Genomic DNA, 17,968 nt, shown 5'->3' with positions numbered 1-17,968 from the left:
CTCTGTGTAACGGAGTTATTTTACATTTTATATGTTGATATTGCTCAACTTTCTTTCAACTGTAAAAAAGACCAACAGAATAACTATTGGTAGGCAGGTGTAGTCAATTTCTAGTTTTAAACTTGTGTTCAAATATGCATTTTATAACTGATAAAAAAGAAAGATGATAAGTTCAAAATTTCAAAGGAAGAAAAACATTTAGTTAAAACAAGAAAAAGAATCCAAGTATGGGACTTCTAATTGTGATTATCCAACTTAAAAAGTAGTATTCAGTGTGCAAGAATGGAATAAAACTTTCTGATACTTATTGACATAACACTTCTCTCTCTTTTCTCCACCTTATAAAAATCTAAATTTAACTCTCTTCAACAACCATCAATTCCAAAACCGTCCAAGTCTCCTAGTCGTAAAAATAAACACTAAAACAATTTCTTTTTTAAAAACAAAAGTTCCACAAAATCAAAACCCCTATCCTAAATTTGGGGAAAGATATATATTATTGGTTGGAATTTGAAAACTCATTTTAGCTTTTTGAGTCCAGAACCCAAAACCATTTTTTCCCTTGAAAATAAAAAGACTAAAAGAGTTCCCCATTTCAGCCATTCCTTTCTCTGCCTCTAACATTGGATTTATGCTTTTCTTGGCTCTCCAAATTTAAAAACAAGAATGGAGGAGAAAATTGAGAGTATCCATCATCAAGAAATTGAGAATGAGGTTGAAGAATATGAAGAAGAGATGATCTTTAGATGGCTTGAGGCTCATGAAAATAAAAGCACTGATAGTATAGATATTGAATCAAGAATTCAGGAAGATGAAAAGAATACAGCTGCCTGTACTGAAATGAAATTGAAAAAGAAAAAGGCCTTATTGGAATTCAGGTGCATGGTAGAAGATGCAATTCTTGGCAATTGTCTTTTTGAGAAACCTAAAAAAATAATTTCCAGGAAAGAATGTCAGAAGATGAAAGAACAACTTAGAGATATTACCCTTTGGGGTGTGCCTTTATTGCCAAGTAAAGGCCACGAAAGCACAGACAATGTGCTATTGAAATTCCTGAAGGCTAAGGAGTTTAAGGCTCAAGATGCCTTTCATATGCTGCGAAAGACTCTTAATTGGCGAAAGGAATACAAGACTGATGCAATCCTTGAAGAGAATTTGCATCTGGATCTTGATCTTGATAGGTTTTTGTACATAAATAGTGTAGACAAAGAAGGCCACCCTTTGTATTATACAGTATATGGGGCTTTCAAGGACAAAGAATTATATAGGAGAGTATTAGGAACAGAGGAAAAACGTGAGAAATTCTTGAGATGGAGAATTCAGTTCATGGAAAGAAGTATCGGGAAACTTTCCTTCAAAGCGGGAGAGGCAGACTCTATGCTTCAGATTACAGATTTCAAGAACAGCGGATCAGAAATGAAAGAGTTACGTGCTGTTAGCAAGAAAGCCTTCCTGTTGTTCCAAGCCAATTATCCTGAGATTATTTACAAAAATGTAAGTGAAAATTAATCAACTCATTTTTATTCTGAATTTTTTTTCTTTTTCTTGCATCAAATACATGGATCTTGGCTCAAGTGCTGCATTATGTTACTATTTTGCAGATATTAGTAAATGTCCCATTCTGGCATTACACATCACATTTAGTTTCATCCAAGATCCTGAACCATAGAACGAAAGGGAAGTTCATTATTGCTAGGCCATCGAAAGTCACTCAGACCCTTTTAAAGTAAGTGCCCTGATGATATATATATATAGCTCCTTTGCTTCTTTTTTTGAACCTTAAAAAAGTGTTTATACAAGTTAAAACAGTATCAAGATATGAACACCTGTCCCCTTGCCATTTAGGGAGAAAAGATACCTGTACTAGTGTGGCTAGCTAACCCAATTGCCCTAGCAGTATATTAATTTATCATTATGCAGTATATTAATTTATGATTCACTCTACAATTGTGCTTGAACAAACATGAAGGTACATTTCTCCAGAAAACCTTCCAGTTGAATATGGAGGTTTGAAAAGAGAGAATGATGTTGAATTTTCTCCTGTGGACAATGCTTCAGAGCTGATTGTGAGAACAAATTCAGCTGGGTGCATCAGAATTCCTGTCTCTGAGGTACTAATTAATATCTGTATTTAATTAGTTGCTTTCATTCATATGTCAATTAAATGCTTCACTTGATTACTTTAACTAAAAGCTAATTGAAGCATGTCACTGAATTATTTCATTTCCTTAATGGGTTCTTATTTAATTATTTATTAATGATGTTTACATAATTTAATTATTAGGCTGGGGTGACAATGGTTTGGGATTTTACTGTGGTTGGATGGGAGGTGACTTGTAAAGAAGAGTTCATTCCAGATGATGAAGGCTCATACAGGATTCTGCTGAGAAAATACAAGGAAAAGAGAATTGGGGAGAGTGTTAGGAATTCTTTTTACATAAGTGAACCAGGTAAAATAGTGATAACCATTGAAAACACAACCCTAAAAAAGAGAAAGATTTACTACAGATCTAAAGCCAAACCCTATGTACCAGCTTACATGATCAATAAAAAATAGCTTCTTTCTTAGATTTTAAATGTTTATATGCTACCCCTTAATTATACATATATCTTTAAAGCATTTCTCATTATTTTAGTTCCTTATTAGCTTCTTGCTTTTACTTAAAAGCTCCTTATTAGCTTACATATATATCACCTGAGAGTTCAGAATCATGTTAAATTATGTAATTCCTGAATGCCCCAAGGAGACTAAAATATCCTGAGCATTTTCAAGAGTAATTCTGTATAAGACTAATTTCTGAGTATAATACCCTGAGCGAATGTCCCCAGAGTCCTCTTTTTTTTTTTTTTTTTTTTAATAAATGATGTAATATTGCTTATAATATTTCAGAAAAATAATTGATGTAAAGTATAATTCATGTAATAATCATAATTATGTAATGATTAATTAATCTTTAGTTAACTATTCATGATGACTGATGTGATAATTATAATTATTTATATAAAATAATTTTATGATGATTAATATGTAATAGTATTGCCATTACTGAACTGTCAATTCATTTACGTTACAACTCCCATTGCTCGAGCAAGGGGAAAAGGAAGAGAATTCAGTGTGAAAATGCCCATTAATTAAATTCATCTAAAGAAGTGAATTATTCAGAAAGAGAACTCTTGCCTAGGAAATGGGTTTTTATTTTTTCAATTTTTAAGAAGAATCTTAATAGATCCCTATATAGGCAATAACATGGAGAAAAGAGTTGATCTGCATTACTTCCATTGCTTCTTCATAGAAGGCTACACTGCATTTATTGCCATTACCACATTTTATTTGCCAACACTTACATAATGCAGTCCCCTTCTAAAAGAGGAAGAAGAAAAGAAAAGGGAGAAGGCTAGCTTGCCTCATTACATTTATACATAACATTAACATCTTAAGTAGCAGACCTCCTTCCAGACTGGGACCTAGTCAGGATTGTCTCTTGCTTTCCAGACTTGATCCTTCTAGCATCCTCTACCGAAACCTGGAATGCGTTGGCCAGCACCTCCAGCGGCATTGCCCTGATGGCTGAGGTACGGCCTGCTAGATCAGATGCCACAGCGTTATCGTTGGTGTTGAAGGCAACACATTCAAATCTATCACTCTCTGCTCGTTTCACTACCACGAAGTTCTGTGGCACTGTCAGGACTTGTCCTTCCTTCACATTGCCATCGAAGACCCTGTTGCCATTTTCATCCACCACCTGAATCTTAGCTTGACCCCTCAATGCATAGATTATGCTGTGTGCGTTTACGTGCCAGTGAGGTAATCTAATAGCACCCTGCCATGACCAAGGAATTGTTTTATGTATCAGAAGTTACAGAGTATAAACATCGTTCATGTATGACTGGCCATTACTGTTGCGAGTGTTTTGACTTACATTGCTGAGAGAGACATGGGAAGCGCTGAGTTGGAGCAACCTAAGAATACGTAGATTATTGCTGTTGACGGTGCTGACACGACCAACTTCAGGGACGTAAACATCGGCGCGTGAGGGATCAGCAATGTTTTCTTTAATCCTCATAGTACAGAAAGTTTCCTCTAGACCATTGTAACTTCCTCCTTGGCCTTGCTCTTCTTCCTCCAATCTCTCTTGTTCGGTCCTTGGTGGCCTGACTACCCGAAGTCCACCTTCAACCTTCACAATGCTGCCTCTGAAGTCATTTTGGCCTTGAAGCTTCGTAGCCAACTGTTCGTCAATATTGAATGATTCGGAGATGAGTCTTGTGTCAATTCCACAGAAGAGATTTCTGCAAGAGCCTTGTTGACCCTTGCCACCTTGGTGGGAATATTCTCTCCGGCCACGCTCACCCGCCTGCTGAAATTTCTGGAACTCATTTTCTGGGTTACCAGCCAGATGGAAGTTCTGTAACAAGTCCAAGAAAATTTATGTATTAGCTATTCTTATCAATTGAACTTGAGCCTGGAGTTGTAAATCTTACTTCTAGAGATAATTCTAGAAATTATAGTAACTAAAACAGTCATTTCTAGATTTTATATTGCTCACTGCTCAGCTTTAAAAACTACGTAAAACACTACTGAGCCGAAGTATAGCAGCATGCGGATATTTCTAATACATGTACATTTAGATGGCTCTTTCTTACTCTAGGATTCATGTCAAGCTGGTTGGCAATGTTGGTGGTGTCAATAACGGTAACAGTTATAACGGGTTCATTGCCATCGTTGTAGCACCAGTGAGCAACTCCAGCAGCCAAGGCAATGACATCGCCCTCACGGAAATGGTGAATCTTCTGATGCTGATCTTGTGTCCTACCCGACTCTTGAGATTCTTGGAATGTTTCAGCACATCCAGGAAACAAGGTCCCAATCATACCCCTACCTGAATATACGTTCGCAGAAATCAATAATCAAGCAGTGCAACATAAGCTTTGACACCAACTAAAATAAAACAGAAAGCGAAATGAATCAATCTTCATCACCTTTAACAATGTAGGTGAGCTGAGGGGCATTGCTGTAGGATGGAAGTACAAGGCCTCGGGGCTCAATTGTATGCCTAACCATAGCCACACCAGCGCATTGGAACTGACCATGGTTGGGATTCCAGACCTCGACCATACCAGCATCGCACTGAATACGGTTATCAGGTTCGAGGGCATCGAGCCTGTCGAGTTGGCACTCGTTTTGCAGGCGAGCAAAGGAGCCATGAAAGAAAACAAGAAGGCAGACAGAAAGAGAAATAAGGACAGGCTTAGCCATTGCAACTGAAAAAAGACTATTTTTATTGCCTTCGGTTTGAAGTAAAGATGGAGAGTGAGTAGAATTTATAGAAGACCTGAGGATGGGGATGGGTTGACACATAAGAGAAGGTGGATCGGAGCCACTCTTCAGTTTGCATGGCTACTTGGGTTAGATGTCTTACACATCACTAAGTAGAGGGAGGCAGGTGTCCGAAAGCTTCAGAGAAGAATAATAATACCATGTACAGGGAGGAGAAATGAGAAGAAGTATGAATCAAAAAAATGTAAAAATGAGAAGAAGACAAAGCCGATCTGTATGTTTCTCTACATTCGTTTTCTTAATTTGGAGATTCTTTTGATACACGCTTAGGTAAGTGTTAGAGCATCCAACGGTGTCTTTTAAAGAGAATAAAGAACATTTAAAAAAAATATTTAAATATAAAAGTTAAATTTTTATTTGAATTTAATAAATTTTTATATTTTATATTTTATTTTATTTATTTTTATAAAAAGTTTATTTTTTAAAATCTTTACTAATAGAAAATAATAATAACAAATATTAATTAAATTAAATGTAAAAAAATTTATAATATATTTATTAAATTTAGAGTAGAAAATAAAATTTAGCTTTTAATATATAGAGAGATAATTAACTCTTTGTTTTATATTTAAATAACAGAAAATATATTAAAATATTTTTTTATATTATAACTTTTAAAATAAAAAATATAAGATATACAAAAATTGCATTATAATTTATTTAATTTTAACTCCAGATTGCTAATTTATAAGATTAATAATTTTGGTAAACAAAATAATATTGAACTTAGCTGGTTACAAGTTCTTAATTTTTATATACATTTCACTTTTATCTAATATATTACCTTTTAAATCTATGATGAATTTTTCTTCAAATTAAATAAATCATGAAATTAAATTTTCATTCTAGATTTTAAAATTATTAATAAAGCTTGAAATTGGATGGTTATAAGCATTTGAGATTAATATCATTAAGAAAGTGATGATTATCAGTAATTTGATAATATGTTATAAGATTCGTTAACGGTAGATAAAAGTTAATCAACGATTAATTTTGTCGCTAATTTTTAATTGATAAATTTTGAGAGTTTGAATTTTCTAGTTATTTTCTACAAATATTTGGAGGAGTACATCACTTCTATGTAATGTAATCATGTGGTTATTTTCTATTGCGAGTTCATGATTGATTAGATTTTCAATAAATAAATAAATAGACCAGATAAAAAAAAATTGCAGAGACTTTGAGAATATAATTCCATTACTAATGATATTTTTGTTGGACGATTAATACAGCTGGCAGCTAATAGCTGATAAATTAAAACATTTGGTAAAATTTTATTAGTAGCTGTTAATATGTTAAATGACTATTATATGTATAATATAATTTATTATTAAATATAATTTATTTTATTATATTATATTTAATGATATAAATTAATAAAAATATTATAGTTAATTTTATTTAACTCAATTGTATTTATTATTAAAATAATTTATAAAAATTATCTTAAAAGTAAAAATTTAAATTTAAATTGTACTAATAAAAAATTCTTAATTTCAAATACCACAATTATAAGTATTATAATTATTTAATAATTAAAAATAATATTAAAATACTAATTATTTATTATAAAATATAAAAATTTAATTTTAATATATCAACTAAAGTAAATTATTATTAATAAATTTTAATAAAGATAATAATGTCCAAATAAATAAAAAAATCAAATCAACTATGAACTAATAAAAAAAAGCTATAAAATAAAATTGATACAATTAACAACTGATCGAGACTAAATCAGCTATCAGCTATTGTTTCTTAAATTCTTACCAAACATTTTTATATAGTTGTTCAGTGAGAAACAACTATCAGCTGCATCAAATCTTTGAATCAAACACACTCGAAGTTATAGAATGGTAGGTTGAGTGAACTAAGAACTCTAGGTGATAATGCATGATTGGATGCAAAGAAGGGTGCTCAAAATTTCGAAAGATCTAAAAACTGAACCGAAGCGATTATGTTCGGTTCAGATTGGTTTGGTCAATTTTTTTATGTAAATTTATTTTATTCGATTTAAATTTATTAAAAAATTAAAATTATATCGATTCGGTTTGGTTTTATGTTAAAAATCTAATTTAACTGAAATCAATTATTTTTTAATTATTTACTAAAATATATTCTTATTTTATTATAGATTTAATTTTTAAAGTAATTTTAAATTCAGTCTGGTCTATTCGATTCGATTATTGTGATTTATTATCCTATTCATTTCGGTTCAATTCATATTCACTTACAAAATCAGTTAACTCGATTTACTTTTAAATTTAATTCAATTATATCTCTTATAGAACTAATTTAGTTCATTCCATGGAATTGGTTCTATTCGATTTTGAACTGACTGAATACTTATCCTTGCAAAAAAATGAAAATGTACTTGCATATTTGTTGGTGAATTTATTTTTAGTTTTTTTCTTTATTTACTTTAGTATTGAAGGAAGAAATCTATTGTTATCAGAACTTGAATTTTAACATTCATTTCATGTTAACAAGTTTCAACCATAACTTGAAGCTGTTGGTGGATTAATTGCATGCACTAAATTTCATATAAGGAGCTTTTTGGTTAATAGAATTCAAAGAGTTAAAAGAGGTGTTTGATTCAATCACATAAATATGTTGATGTTGAAGTTTGGTTCAGAGGTTTATTTGATGTTAATTTACCATCTCCATAAAATCTCAAAGATGGCTTATGTGTCTTTTTTATTACTCTTAAGTGCACGAACCGTTTTTATAGTAAGGGTAAGTTTACCACGAGGTCGATCTCTTAAGGAACTATGAGGCCACTTATTATAAAAACTAATTATTAACACAAAACAATAAAAGTAAATCTAAACACTCTAAATCGTATGTTTGAGAGAATAATGGTCATAAAGTAAAGTAACTAAACAATAAATAAATATGCAATGCAAATACAAATATTTATTATCTAAAACTATATGCTAAAAATAGTATTTAATCTAGCCATTTACTTAGTAATCTCCTTATTTTACTTTAAGCTTAGATCTAATGAATGAGATGGTAATGTGCCTTTTCCTTAAATCACTCAAGCTAATGATGCAACTTAGGTTTCTTATACCAACATAGATTAAAATAAAGATGATGTTTCTAATACTTTTAAACCTAAAGATTTTTATAAAAATTACTATTGCTAAATTAATATGATGGTTAACTAACAATAATAACTGAAACTAATAAAGATATGAAGGTAAAGAAATCATTTATTAAATAAATAAATAACAAGGTTCATACAAAAGTAGAAAGACTAAACTAAACACTTATGAAAACTTGACTAACATATTTAACCCAATTATCATGGTATTAAATAGAAAGACAAAAAATAAGAAAGTAAAAAGCTCTCTCAAGATCCAGAATTTTTTCAAGTAGGAAGAAAATTGATCATCAGTCTCCACTTCTCGAAAAGCTCCTTAGATCCTAAAAGAACAATGAAAACTAAAACTAAAGTGTTTATGAAGAACTGTAGAGAATTATGAAGAGAATAATGGTAGCAGGTGTAGAGAGCAGGTAGGAGAAAACTCCCCTCCTTCTTTCTTTTTTTTCTCATTTCTTTTTTAGAGTTTTGCAGAGATTTATTTAGAGGAGTATTCTCCTCTAAATAAATCTCTCTAGAGATGAGTATATTAATATAAGTCTATCTAATAGATAAGACTTTACGTATCTTAATATCCACCAAATACTATCTCATAAATAACTCTTAATGTAAATCCTAATAATTATACAAAATGACTAAAATATTTCTTGGGTCTTATAATTAGCAGCCCATGCGTTTTAATCTTGGGCCTTGACACGAATATGTCCCATTAAGCTTCTTTTAGCTCCATATTTTTCTTTTTTTGCTAATATTTTTGAAAATAGACAATTAAACTTAAGTGAGGTAAAGTACATATTTTCACTATTTTATATATAGAAATATATCATTAAAGCTTAAATATCTATACATAATTTGGACTGATCAATGGATGACATATATGAATCAAAATAATAACTCGGGACTGGGAGTAGTGCCTTAATTATGTCAATAATAATGTCACTTCCATTATAACCCATCATTAAAATATATACATACCAAACCAGCTCATTTATAATATTCTGTCATTTTTAGAATCAATATTGAATGGTTCACAACTTAGTTTGGTTCATTTACACCTTAAAAAACACCCTATATATATATATATATAAAGATCAAAACATAAGTAATTTATTTTAACTATTTCAATATATCTTGAATGCCTATATTATTATATATAATTGATAAAAATGAAAGATTAAATATGGCCAAGTTTAATTGATCTCAATTAATTTCTCGTTATTATTCAGAGATGAAGTAATAAGTAGGGATGACATGATTTGAACCCGTGATATTTTATATCCAAAACAAACATGCTACCAAACTGCGTGATATTCCTTGCAATTGGTTTATAATATTATTGTAAAAAATACCCGTTTTGTTTTCCATATATATATATATATATATATATAATAGTAGTTACATTCATTATAATAGCGGAAACACGCATTATATAAAAAGAATAATTCAAGCATGAGATATGTTATTCATAAGAGCAAACACTCTTGTCTCAAATATTTTAAAATGGTCTTTTAGTAAGTCCAAATGAAAATCGCATTTATAGAAAATTCATACTTCTATCTTGACAAAATTCATTCTCTGAAATCACTCCAATAGCTATTCTTAAATGCAACAACAATGATTTATTTCTTAAAATATGTTTTACAAAATAATAATTTCTCGTAATTTAACAATACAAAAACATACAATGAATTGAAAATGGAAAACGATTAAAAGAAAAGCCTACAGCACAACAGGAAAACATACAAAAGCAATGCACATTTTCTCTCTTCCATTAAGAATATGTTAATTTCAAGATGTTCTATTAGATTTTGTATATTTACGCATCGTTCAAATTTATATATAATATTTAAAATTTTAAACAGCATAAAGAAAGTAAAAGGCTAAAGCAAAATGAATCCTAATAATAAAGACATAGAATGGCATTATTTTTGTCAAAACGACAAACTGCATAAAAAGAAAATTATTATAAATAACTCGGCAATTACGATTATATAAAAATCACTAATTATACCATAAAAAATCATATTACCTGGATCTGGGGCAGTATTAGTTTCTCGATGGGCCTTATCCCTTAAATTCTTTAATCTGGGGGTGAGGAGCATAATTGGGACTGAGTTATCAATTGAGCCCTTTGACATTAGGAGTTTCAAAGCAGAGCATCTTGGTATAACTCTTCTCTCCAAATTGACCAGAAAATGATTGGGGCATTTAACTATATCTGAAGGTTGCAAGCACAGTTTAGTCAAAAAGAATTCCATTAAGACCTTCATTTTCTTCTCCGAAGTAAGCATGAAAAATGGTTGTAGTCTAAATGCCAAAAGAAACTCGCTTTCTGACCAACCAAAGCTCATCAAGAATTCCCTTTTCCTTTCCCAGTGAGATCTGCTTATAACTGCCATTGATTGAAGAGCATAAATGAAGGATTTGCTCTTGTTTATTGGTTCAAACCCCATTCTTTTAACTTCTTGAACCACTTGTTCAAACAAATCAACTCTAAGCATTAGTGATAGAGGCTCCCATACCGTTAGACTCCTTATATCGGGTTCTAATACACCGTGACCGTGAGCACGCAAAATGCCTACATTAGACACCATTGCATCAGTATCATACTTAAGGGTGCGCAGGCAACGATTTAAGGCATATATCACTTTCTCATCAGTCTCAAGTATTCCCCTAAGATAATTAATAGTGGGTAAAATCCTATTCTTTAGACTACTGACTAAGATTCGTGCACTTGCATATGAAATCTTTGGAATATCAAGTTTTGCAACACCAAATGACTCAAAAAAATTCAATCTTTGGCTTAAGGGTTTTCTCTGATCATAATGATCAAATTATATCTGGCCTTGTTTTCACTTGCCATCTCAGACCCTTCTCAAGGACTGTCCTTCCCCTCATCAAACTCTTCCAAGCCCAGGAGCTGCCTACACTCACTCTCGCTTCTGAGAAGGATAGTCCCCTCATCAAACTCTTCCAAGACCAGGAGCTGCCTAAACTCACTCTTGTAAACTTTTGCAACGAGTGAATTAGGATATGACACTTGCAAAATATAAGTGAGTTCTTGAATTTCCAGTTAAAATGTAGTTAAATTTTTAAATTTTAAGGTAGCTCAATTATATTTTTAAAATTTAAAAAACATAATTACATCCTTAAAATTAATTTCTTTTATCTCATCGTATAACAGTTTAAGATCCGGTTAGTTATAAGCGCTAAAAAAGTTATTTTAACTTGTTTCAATTTATGCTTTTGCCCGTGGGAAAGTATTAGTTTTATTTTTTATGGATAAAAATCATAAAATTATAATTTATTTTTTACTTTAATAATAAAAAAAAAAACACTATAATCATTAGTTAAAAAAGTATATAAACGGATGTAGCTCTAATAATATAATAATTTTATTTTTTAAATTTTAGAGATATAATTAATTTATTTTAAAATTTTAAAATTTAATTACTTTTAACTAGACTGATCATGGGTTGGGCCTGGCGGGCTCGAGGCCAGCTTGACCGGGCCTGAATTAATTTTGAGAAGCCCGAGCCCGTGGCCCGAGAAATTTTAATATCTTAGAGCCCGGGCTCGAGCCCGAATTTTATGAAAGTCCGGCCGGCCGGCCCAGATCCGGGCACGGGCGGGCTCGGGTCGGGCTTGGACGGGCTTACGCGGGCTCGGGTCGGGCTTGGACGGGCTTAGGCGGGCTCTGGACGGGCTCGGGTCGGGCTCGGGTCGGTCTTGGCTTGATAAACCGACAATTAAATAAAAATATTCAAAATTTAAACATAATTTCAACATAAATTATATATCGGGCCGGACCGGGCCTGAGTTGGGTTTTTATATAAATCCCAAGCCCGGCCCTAAAAGTACGGGCTTTTTATGGGTTCGGGCCGGGCCGGGCTTGTACATAAAAATCATTGTCCAAGCCCGGCCCAAATAGTGCGGGCCTGGGCGGGCCGGGCGGGTACCCAGCCCATTGAACAGGTCTACTTTTAACCAAAAATTTTAGAAAATTATCCATACTTTCTGCCAATAAATAACTAAATTAGTTAAATTTTGAAAAACAAAAAGCCATGCAACACTTAGAGAAACATAAACGAAGTTACATAATACATCTTTTTTCAATACAAATTTTGCATTTTCTTTCTCGATCTGCTTTATAATGTAGGAATAATTCAAAAATTATTATTATTACTATTAACTCATGCTCAATTTTTTTCTTATGACAATTCAATGGTGCTCCATTCCTATCTTGAATAGGAGAAATACATTCTAAAATGCATTAACAATTATATTATTTTTCATTTTAATTCTTTTGTTCTTTCAATCTTTTCGTGAGGTTTTTTACTTTGTTTACTAAATTATTACGTCTCCTAAATTAACACATCTAAAAAATTGAATAAACTAAAAAGTATCTAAAAAATTATACATTGCAATAAATGCAAATTTTGCTCTTTTCTAATCTTACTTTCTTTTCCTTTTTCCTTTTTCCTTTCTTTCTTTGTAAATTAAGCTCAGAAAATCAAGAGAGAAAGATAATTAGATAAATAAAGAGAATTACTTGAAAAAATTAAATACACGAAATGAAATTTAAAAATAAAAAATAAATAGTTAAATAAAGAAAATAACGTAAGAGAATTAAATATAAAATGTATTTCTAGTATAAAAATAAGAATATATTAATATTAATATCTTATATAAATTGTGTGATCTGAATATGATATTTAAATTTAATACAGTATAAAAATTAGAAAAAAATAATATTTAAATTACACATACAAATGTCATTAAAGATATTTATATATTTCACCAAAAAAAATTCATTTTAGTTTTAAAATACAGAAACAAAACGGGTTGTACCATTATCAAGTAGCAAGAGAAGATTCTCTGTGATATTTTTCATTTTATTTTTTATTCTTTCAATTTTTTCTAAATTTTTCTCTTTATTTAGTAAAGTTGTGTTTTCAATCTCAACTTTTATTTTATATTATTTGTTTAATTCTGAAAACTATTTTTGTAAAAAATAGGTAAATTGATGCTATTTTTAAAAGCAAATTTGAAAAAAAACGGTTTATAAAAATAATAAAAATTCAGCATATTAAATAAAAAGAATCGAATATACTTTTTCAACATCTAATAACAATCCGAAACACATCCTAAATTATCGTGTGTCCTAAATTAACATAGGTAAAATAGTAAATAAACTAAAATTATCTAAAATAATTATGCATTAAGAAATCGAATGCATATTTTACTCTCTTCTAGTATGACCCTTTTACTTTTTCTTTTTCTCTTTAGTTTAAGTTCAGAAAATCAAAAGAGAAAGATTAATAGATAAACAGAGGAATAAAGTAAAGAAATTAAATATACATAGCGAAATTTAAAAATAAAAAAATATTTAGCTAAATAAAGAGAATAATATAAGAAAATTTAATATAGAATGCAAAATATAGTATAAAACAAGAATATATTAATCTTATATAGATTGTGGTGAATTTGAACATGATATCTAAAAGTAACAGTGTAAAGAAAGAAAAAACTAATATTTCAATGAAATTGAGATGAATTATATATATGACTTTCATTAAAATATATTTATACACATTTCTAAGCAAAATTTATTTTAGTAAATGGAGAAATTCTTAGGTAAACTCAGTCTATCACGTCATTTATGGACTAAATCAATTGTAATGATGATATGTGATTTCATTTATTAATTGTAGCATTTTCATTGGATAGTATATTTATTACCAATAATAACTCATGATTAAAATCCAACCAATGAAAATGCGCAATTAATAAATGAAGCCACATATGTCAATATTCAATTGATTTAGTCTACGGATAATGTGGTAGACTGAGTCTATCTAAAAAATTTTCAAATAGTATAGTAAATAATTTCCACGAGTCTTCTAAAATGCAGTAACAATGATATTTTCTCATTTTAATTCTTTTGTTCTTTCAACTTTTTGTGAATTTGTTTTTACTTTGTTTACAAAATTATTATGTATCCTAAATTAACACATGTAAAATAAATAAATAAACTAAAAGAATCTAAAAAAAATTATACATTGACAAAATATATGCATATTTTGCTCTCTTCTAATCTTACTTTCTTTACCTTTCATTTTTCATTTTTCTATAAATTAAGTTCAAAAAAATCAAAAAAGAGAAAGATAAATAAATAAATATAAAGAATGACTTAAAGAAAACTAAGTACACTAAGTGAAATTTCAAATCAAGAAAGAAAAACAATTAGCTAAATAAAAAGAATGATATAAGACAATTAAATAAAAAAGATACAAAATCTAGTATGAAAATAAATAAATAATATAAATATAAATCTATATCTTTTATAGATTGTGGGAATCTAAGCAGGATATTTAAATTCAATACAGTGAAAAAATAAATAAAAACTAATATTTAATTGAAATCGACATGAATTATACATACAAATTTCATTAAAATGAGTTTTCACATTTTTACAGACAAAACTCATTTTAGTAAATAATTTTCATAAGTATTATAAAATGCAATAATAATTTTCAATTTAATTCTTTTGTTCTTTCAATTTTTTTCAAATATTTTTTACTCAATTTTTTGTTTAATACTATTTGTTGAATTGAAAATTTGATTTTGCAGAAAGTTGGTGAATTGATACTTTTCTAAAAGCAGGTTTAAGAATAGACGCTCATAAAAAATAAAATAAAAAACTAATATATTAAATCAAAAATTTTAATTCTGTTTTTTTTTTCAAAATCCAACATCAATTCTAAATGAACCCTTAATTATTATGTATCCTAAATCAACACACACAAAAATAAATAAACTAAAAGTATCTAAACAATTATACATTGGCAAACTAAATGCATATTTTGCTCTCTTCTAGCCTTACTTCTTTTATCTTTTATCTTTTTTCTTTCTCTTTAGATTAAGTTCAGAAAATAAATAGATAAACAAAGAGAATGAAGTAAGAAAATTTAATATAAAAAGTGAAATTTAAAAACAAAAAAAAGAAAAATAATTAGCTAAATAAAGAGAATGACATAAGAGAATTAAATATAGAATGCAAAATTATAAATAAAAAAAGAATATATTAAGATCAATTCTTATATAGACTGTGTAAATATGTACATGATATTTAAATTTAACACAGTTCAAAAGAAAAAAAAAACTAATATTTAAATGAGATCGGTGTGAATTATACATACAAATTTCATTATAATGTATTTACAACTTTTTCTAGCCAAAATTCATTTTAGTAAATTATTTGCATGAGTCTTCTAAAATGCAGTAACAATTATATCTTTTAATTTTACTAAATTATTATGTGTCCTAAATTAACACATAAGAAATTAAATAAACTAAAAGTTGTAAGCACCCGTTTTTCGAATCTATACATCGGGAGACTTACGAAAATCTGTTTATGAAAGTTGTTGCTTCTCTCAGGCCTCGAGGAGTTAAGTACGGTCAAATCTAAACTAGAGTCAAAGTAATTAAGACAAATATCATTTTCTGAAATCAACTTAAACTAAATTAACATAAAAATCAAGTTTTAGGATGAAATTGAAAAAATTGAAAAGTTTAGGGACTAAATTATATAAATTCTCAAAAGTTGCCAACCTATAGCCAATCTGCTCTTCGTAGAGCCCATCGACTCTATGGAGAGCCGATTGACTCGAAACATGAATTTTTATATCGTTTTCAGCATTTTCCAACTTTAAAATGTCAAAAACTATTAAAATATATCTTCTAAAAGGTTTTATTTATAATTATTCAAATTTTTAAATAATTTTATGATTAATTCGATTTTTATCAATAATTATCATTTGAAACAAAATTATTTAATTATTTAATAAATATTAGTAATTTTTAATAATTAAAGAAATGTATATCTTGGATTTTAGGGTTTTCTCCTTCCTTTTTTATAAATAGAAAAAAAAAACTCTAGGCCAAGGAGTTGGCAATTCTTGACAGAAAACGACCAGTAAGCTTTTAAGGCAAACATACGAAATCAGAACACTTAGTCAAAACATTTTAGATTACTACCAAATCTTTGGATCAATCTATTTCTCTACTTTTAAGACTTTAATGCACAATACAATGATAACATGAGCGTTCTAAACTTATTATCTTCCCTTTCTTTTTGTGATTTTCTTTGTATTTAGTAACATGTTAGAATTTTTGTTATGAATGCCTTAGAATAACTGTTTCATATGCTTTATATGTCTAGATCTAGGATTACCATGATGATTTCATAAAATTTATGTTCTTTTCATTTCATTTGTGTTCTTGGGCTTTGAATATGATAACCTCTGTGTTCTTGAGTTTTGAATTTGATAATCTCTATGTTACTGGGTCTCGAATATGATTGTAATATCCAGAATTTTCTATTAATACTAATAATATTGGTAATCATTAATAAACGAGTTTTTATTTAATTTAATTTAGATTTATTTTGAGTAATTGAATTGTGATGATTTAAAATAGAATTTCAATGCTAGATAAAAATAAGAGAGTTATTTTCTATATCTAATTAGTTGATTTTTTTAAGAAATTAATTAAGTAAATTCTTTGAAAAATAAATTATATTTTTGGTCATTTAATTTTCCCCAATATGAATATATGAATTAAATTCTATATTTGAAAGTTATGAAAGAATTAGTAAATAATATTTTATAAAAGAATTTATTTGGAGAATGATAAATTCTAATTAGCAAATGGTGTTGATTTTAATTGGGAGATATTTAGCAAATTGATTAATTAAGTCTTAGGATTAAATTGACAAATAAATTTTAGAATAAGGATTAAAAATATAATTTTATTAGTATATGGGGTTTTAATGAAAACTTTTATGGTTAGTATTTTTGTAATTAAATGTGTCGGTAGGGGGAATTTAGTAATTTCACATTTAAAAGCAAGGGTAAATAAGTAATTCTTTATTTTCAATAATTCTAATTTGGCCCAAATTAAATAGTTAAAGACTTAATTGAAAGGCTAAAAGAAGTTTAAGGGTTAATCAGAAATTTTACAGGGCGAAATTGTTAGTAATTAAAAAGTTGAGGGACTAAATGGTAAAGAAAAAAAGTTCAGAGACTAAATGTTGATATAGAGAAGAAGAAAAGGAGAAGGAGATCGAGCGGGGAGGTCGGCATCGGCGAGCAAGGCAGCAGGGAGCGGCGGCGTGGGCAGCAGAGAAAAAAAAAAGAGAGGCAACGGCTGTCAATGTCGTGCTTGGCATTTCCGGTGGCTTTGGCGGCCGAGCCAGGTGGCGATCAACTCACCTGAGTGTGGGCTTCATTTTGGGAGCAGCGGCGATGCAAATGGCGGCCGGAGTTGGAAGTTTGTGGTGGAGAGAGAAAGTAGGGGCAACCAGAGTTTTTGGGCTTTTTCGACGAGTTCTTGCTAGCTATGGTCGATCGGAGGACATATCGAGACTCCTCTCAGCTCAAGCTTTTTAATGGCATCGGTTTCGCGGAGTCAGATTTTGTTTAAAAATCGACAGCTAAAATCGTCTGTAAATTTCTTCGGAT

The 17,968-nt window shown here is 29.5% G+C and overlaps 2 protein-coding genes across 2 annotated transcripts; one reads left to right on the top strand and one right to left on the bottom strand.

Moving 5' to 3' along the window:
* The first annotated feature begins 114 nt into the window (after nucleotides 1–114).
* On the top strand, nucleotides 115–3,424 carry LOC8275975 (patellin-4). Its single transcript, XM_015727124.3, has 4 exons — nucleotides 115–1,494; nucleotides 1,602–1,726; nucleotides 1,970–2,111; nucleotides 2,285–3,424. The coding sequence occupies exons 1-4, from the start codon at nucleotides 667–669 to the stop codon at nucleotides 2,555–2,557; spliced, it is 1,368 nt and encodes a 455-aa protein (XP_015582610.1). The 5' UTR covers nucleotides 115–666; the 3' UTR covers nucleotides 2,558–3,424.
* On the bottom strand, nucleotides 3,249–5,307 carry LOC8275977 (11S globulin seed storage protein 1). Its single transcript, XM_002531982.3, has 4 exons — nucleotides 4,981–5,307; nucleotides 4,645–4,880; nucleotides 3,921–4,406; nucleotides 3,249–3,821 (listed from the first exon to the last, which is right to left on the bottom strand). The coding sequence occupies exons 1-4, from the start codon at nucleotides 5,255–5,257 to the stop codon at nucleotides 3,435–3,437; spliced, it is 1,386 nt and encodes a 461-aa protein (XP_002532028.1). The 5' UTR covers nucleotides 5,258–5,307; the 3' UTR covers nucleotides 3,249–3,434.
* Between the last annotated feature and the right edge of the window lie 12,661 nt (nucleotides 5,308–17,968).

The sequence above is a fragment of the Ricinus communis genome, chromosome 7, assembly GCF_019578655.1.
Source record: "Ricinus communis isolate WT05 ecotype wild-type chromosome 7, ASM1957865v1, whole genome shotgun sequence".
In the NCBI taxonomy this organism is placed as follows: Eukaryota; Viridiplantae; Streptophyta; class Magnoliopsida; order Malpighiales; family Euphorbiaceae; genus Ricinus; species Ricinus communis.
Note: the sequence above shows the minus strand (reverse complement) of the source record. Positions and strands in the feature narration are given on the sequence as shown.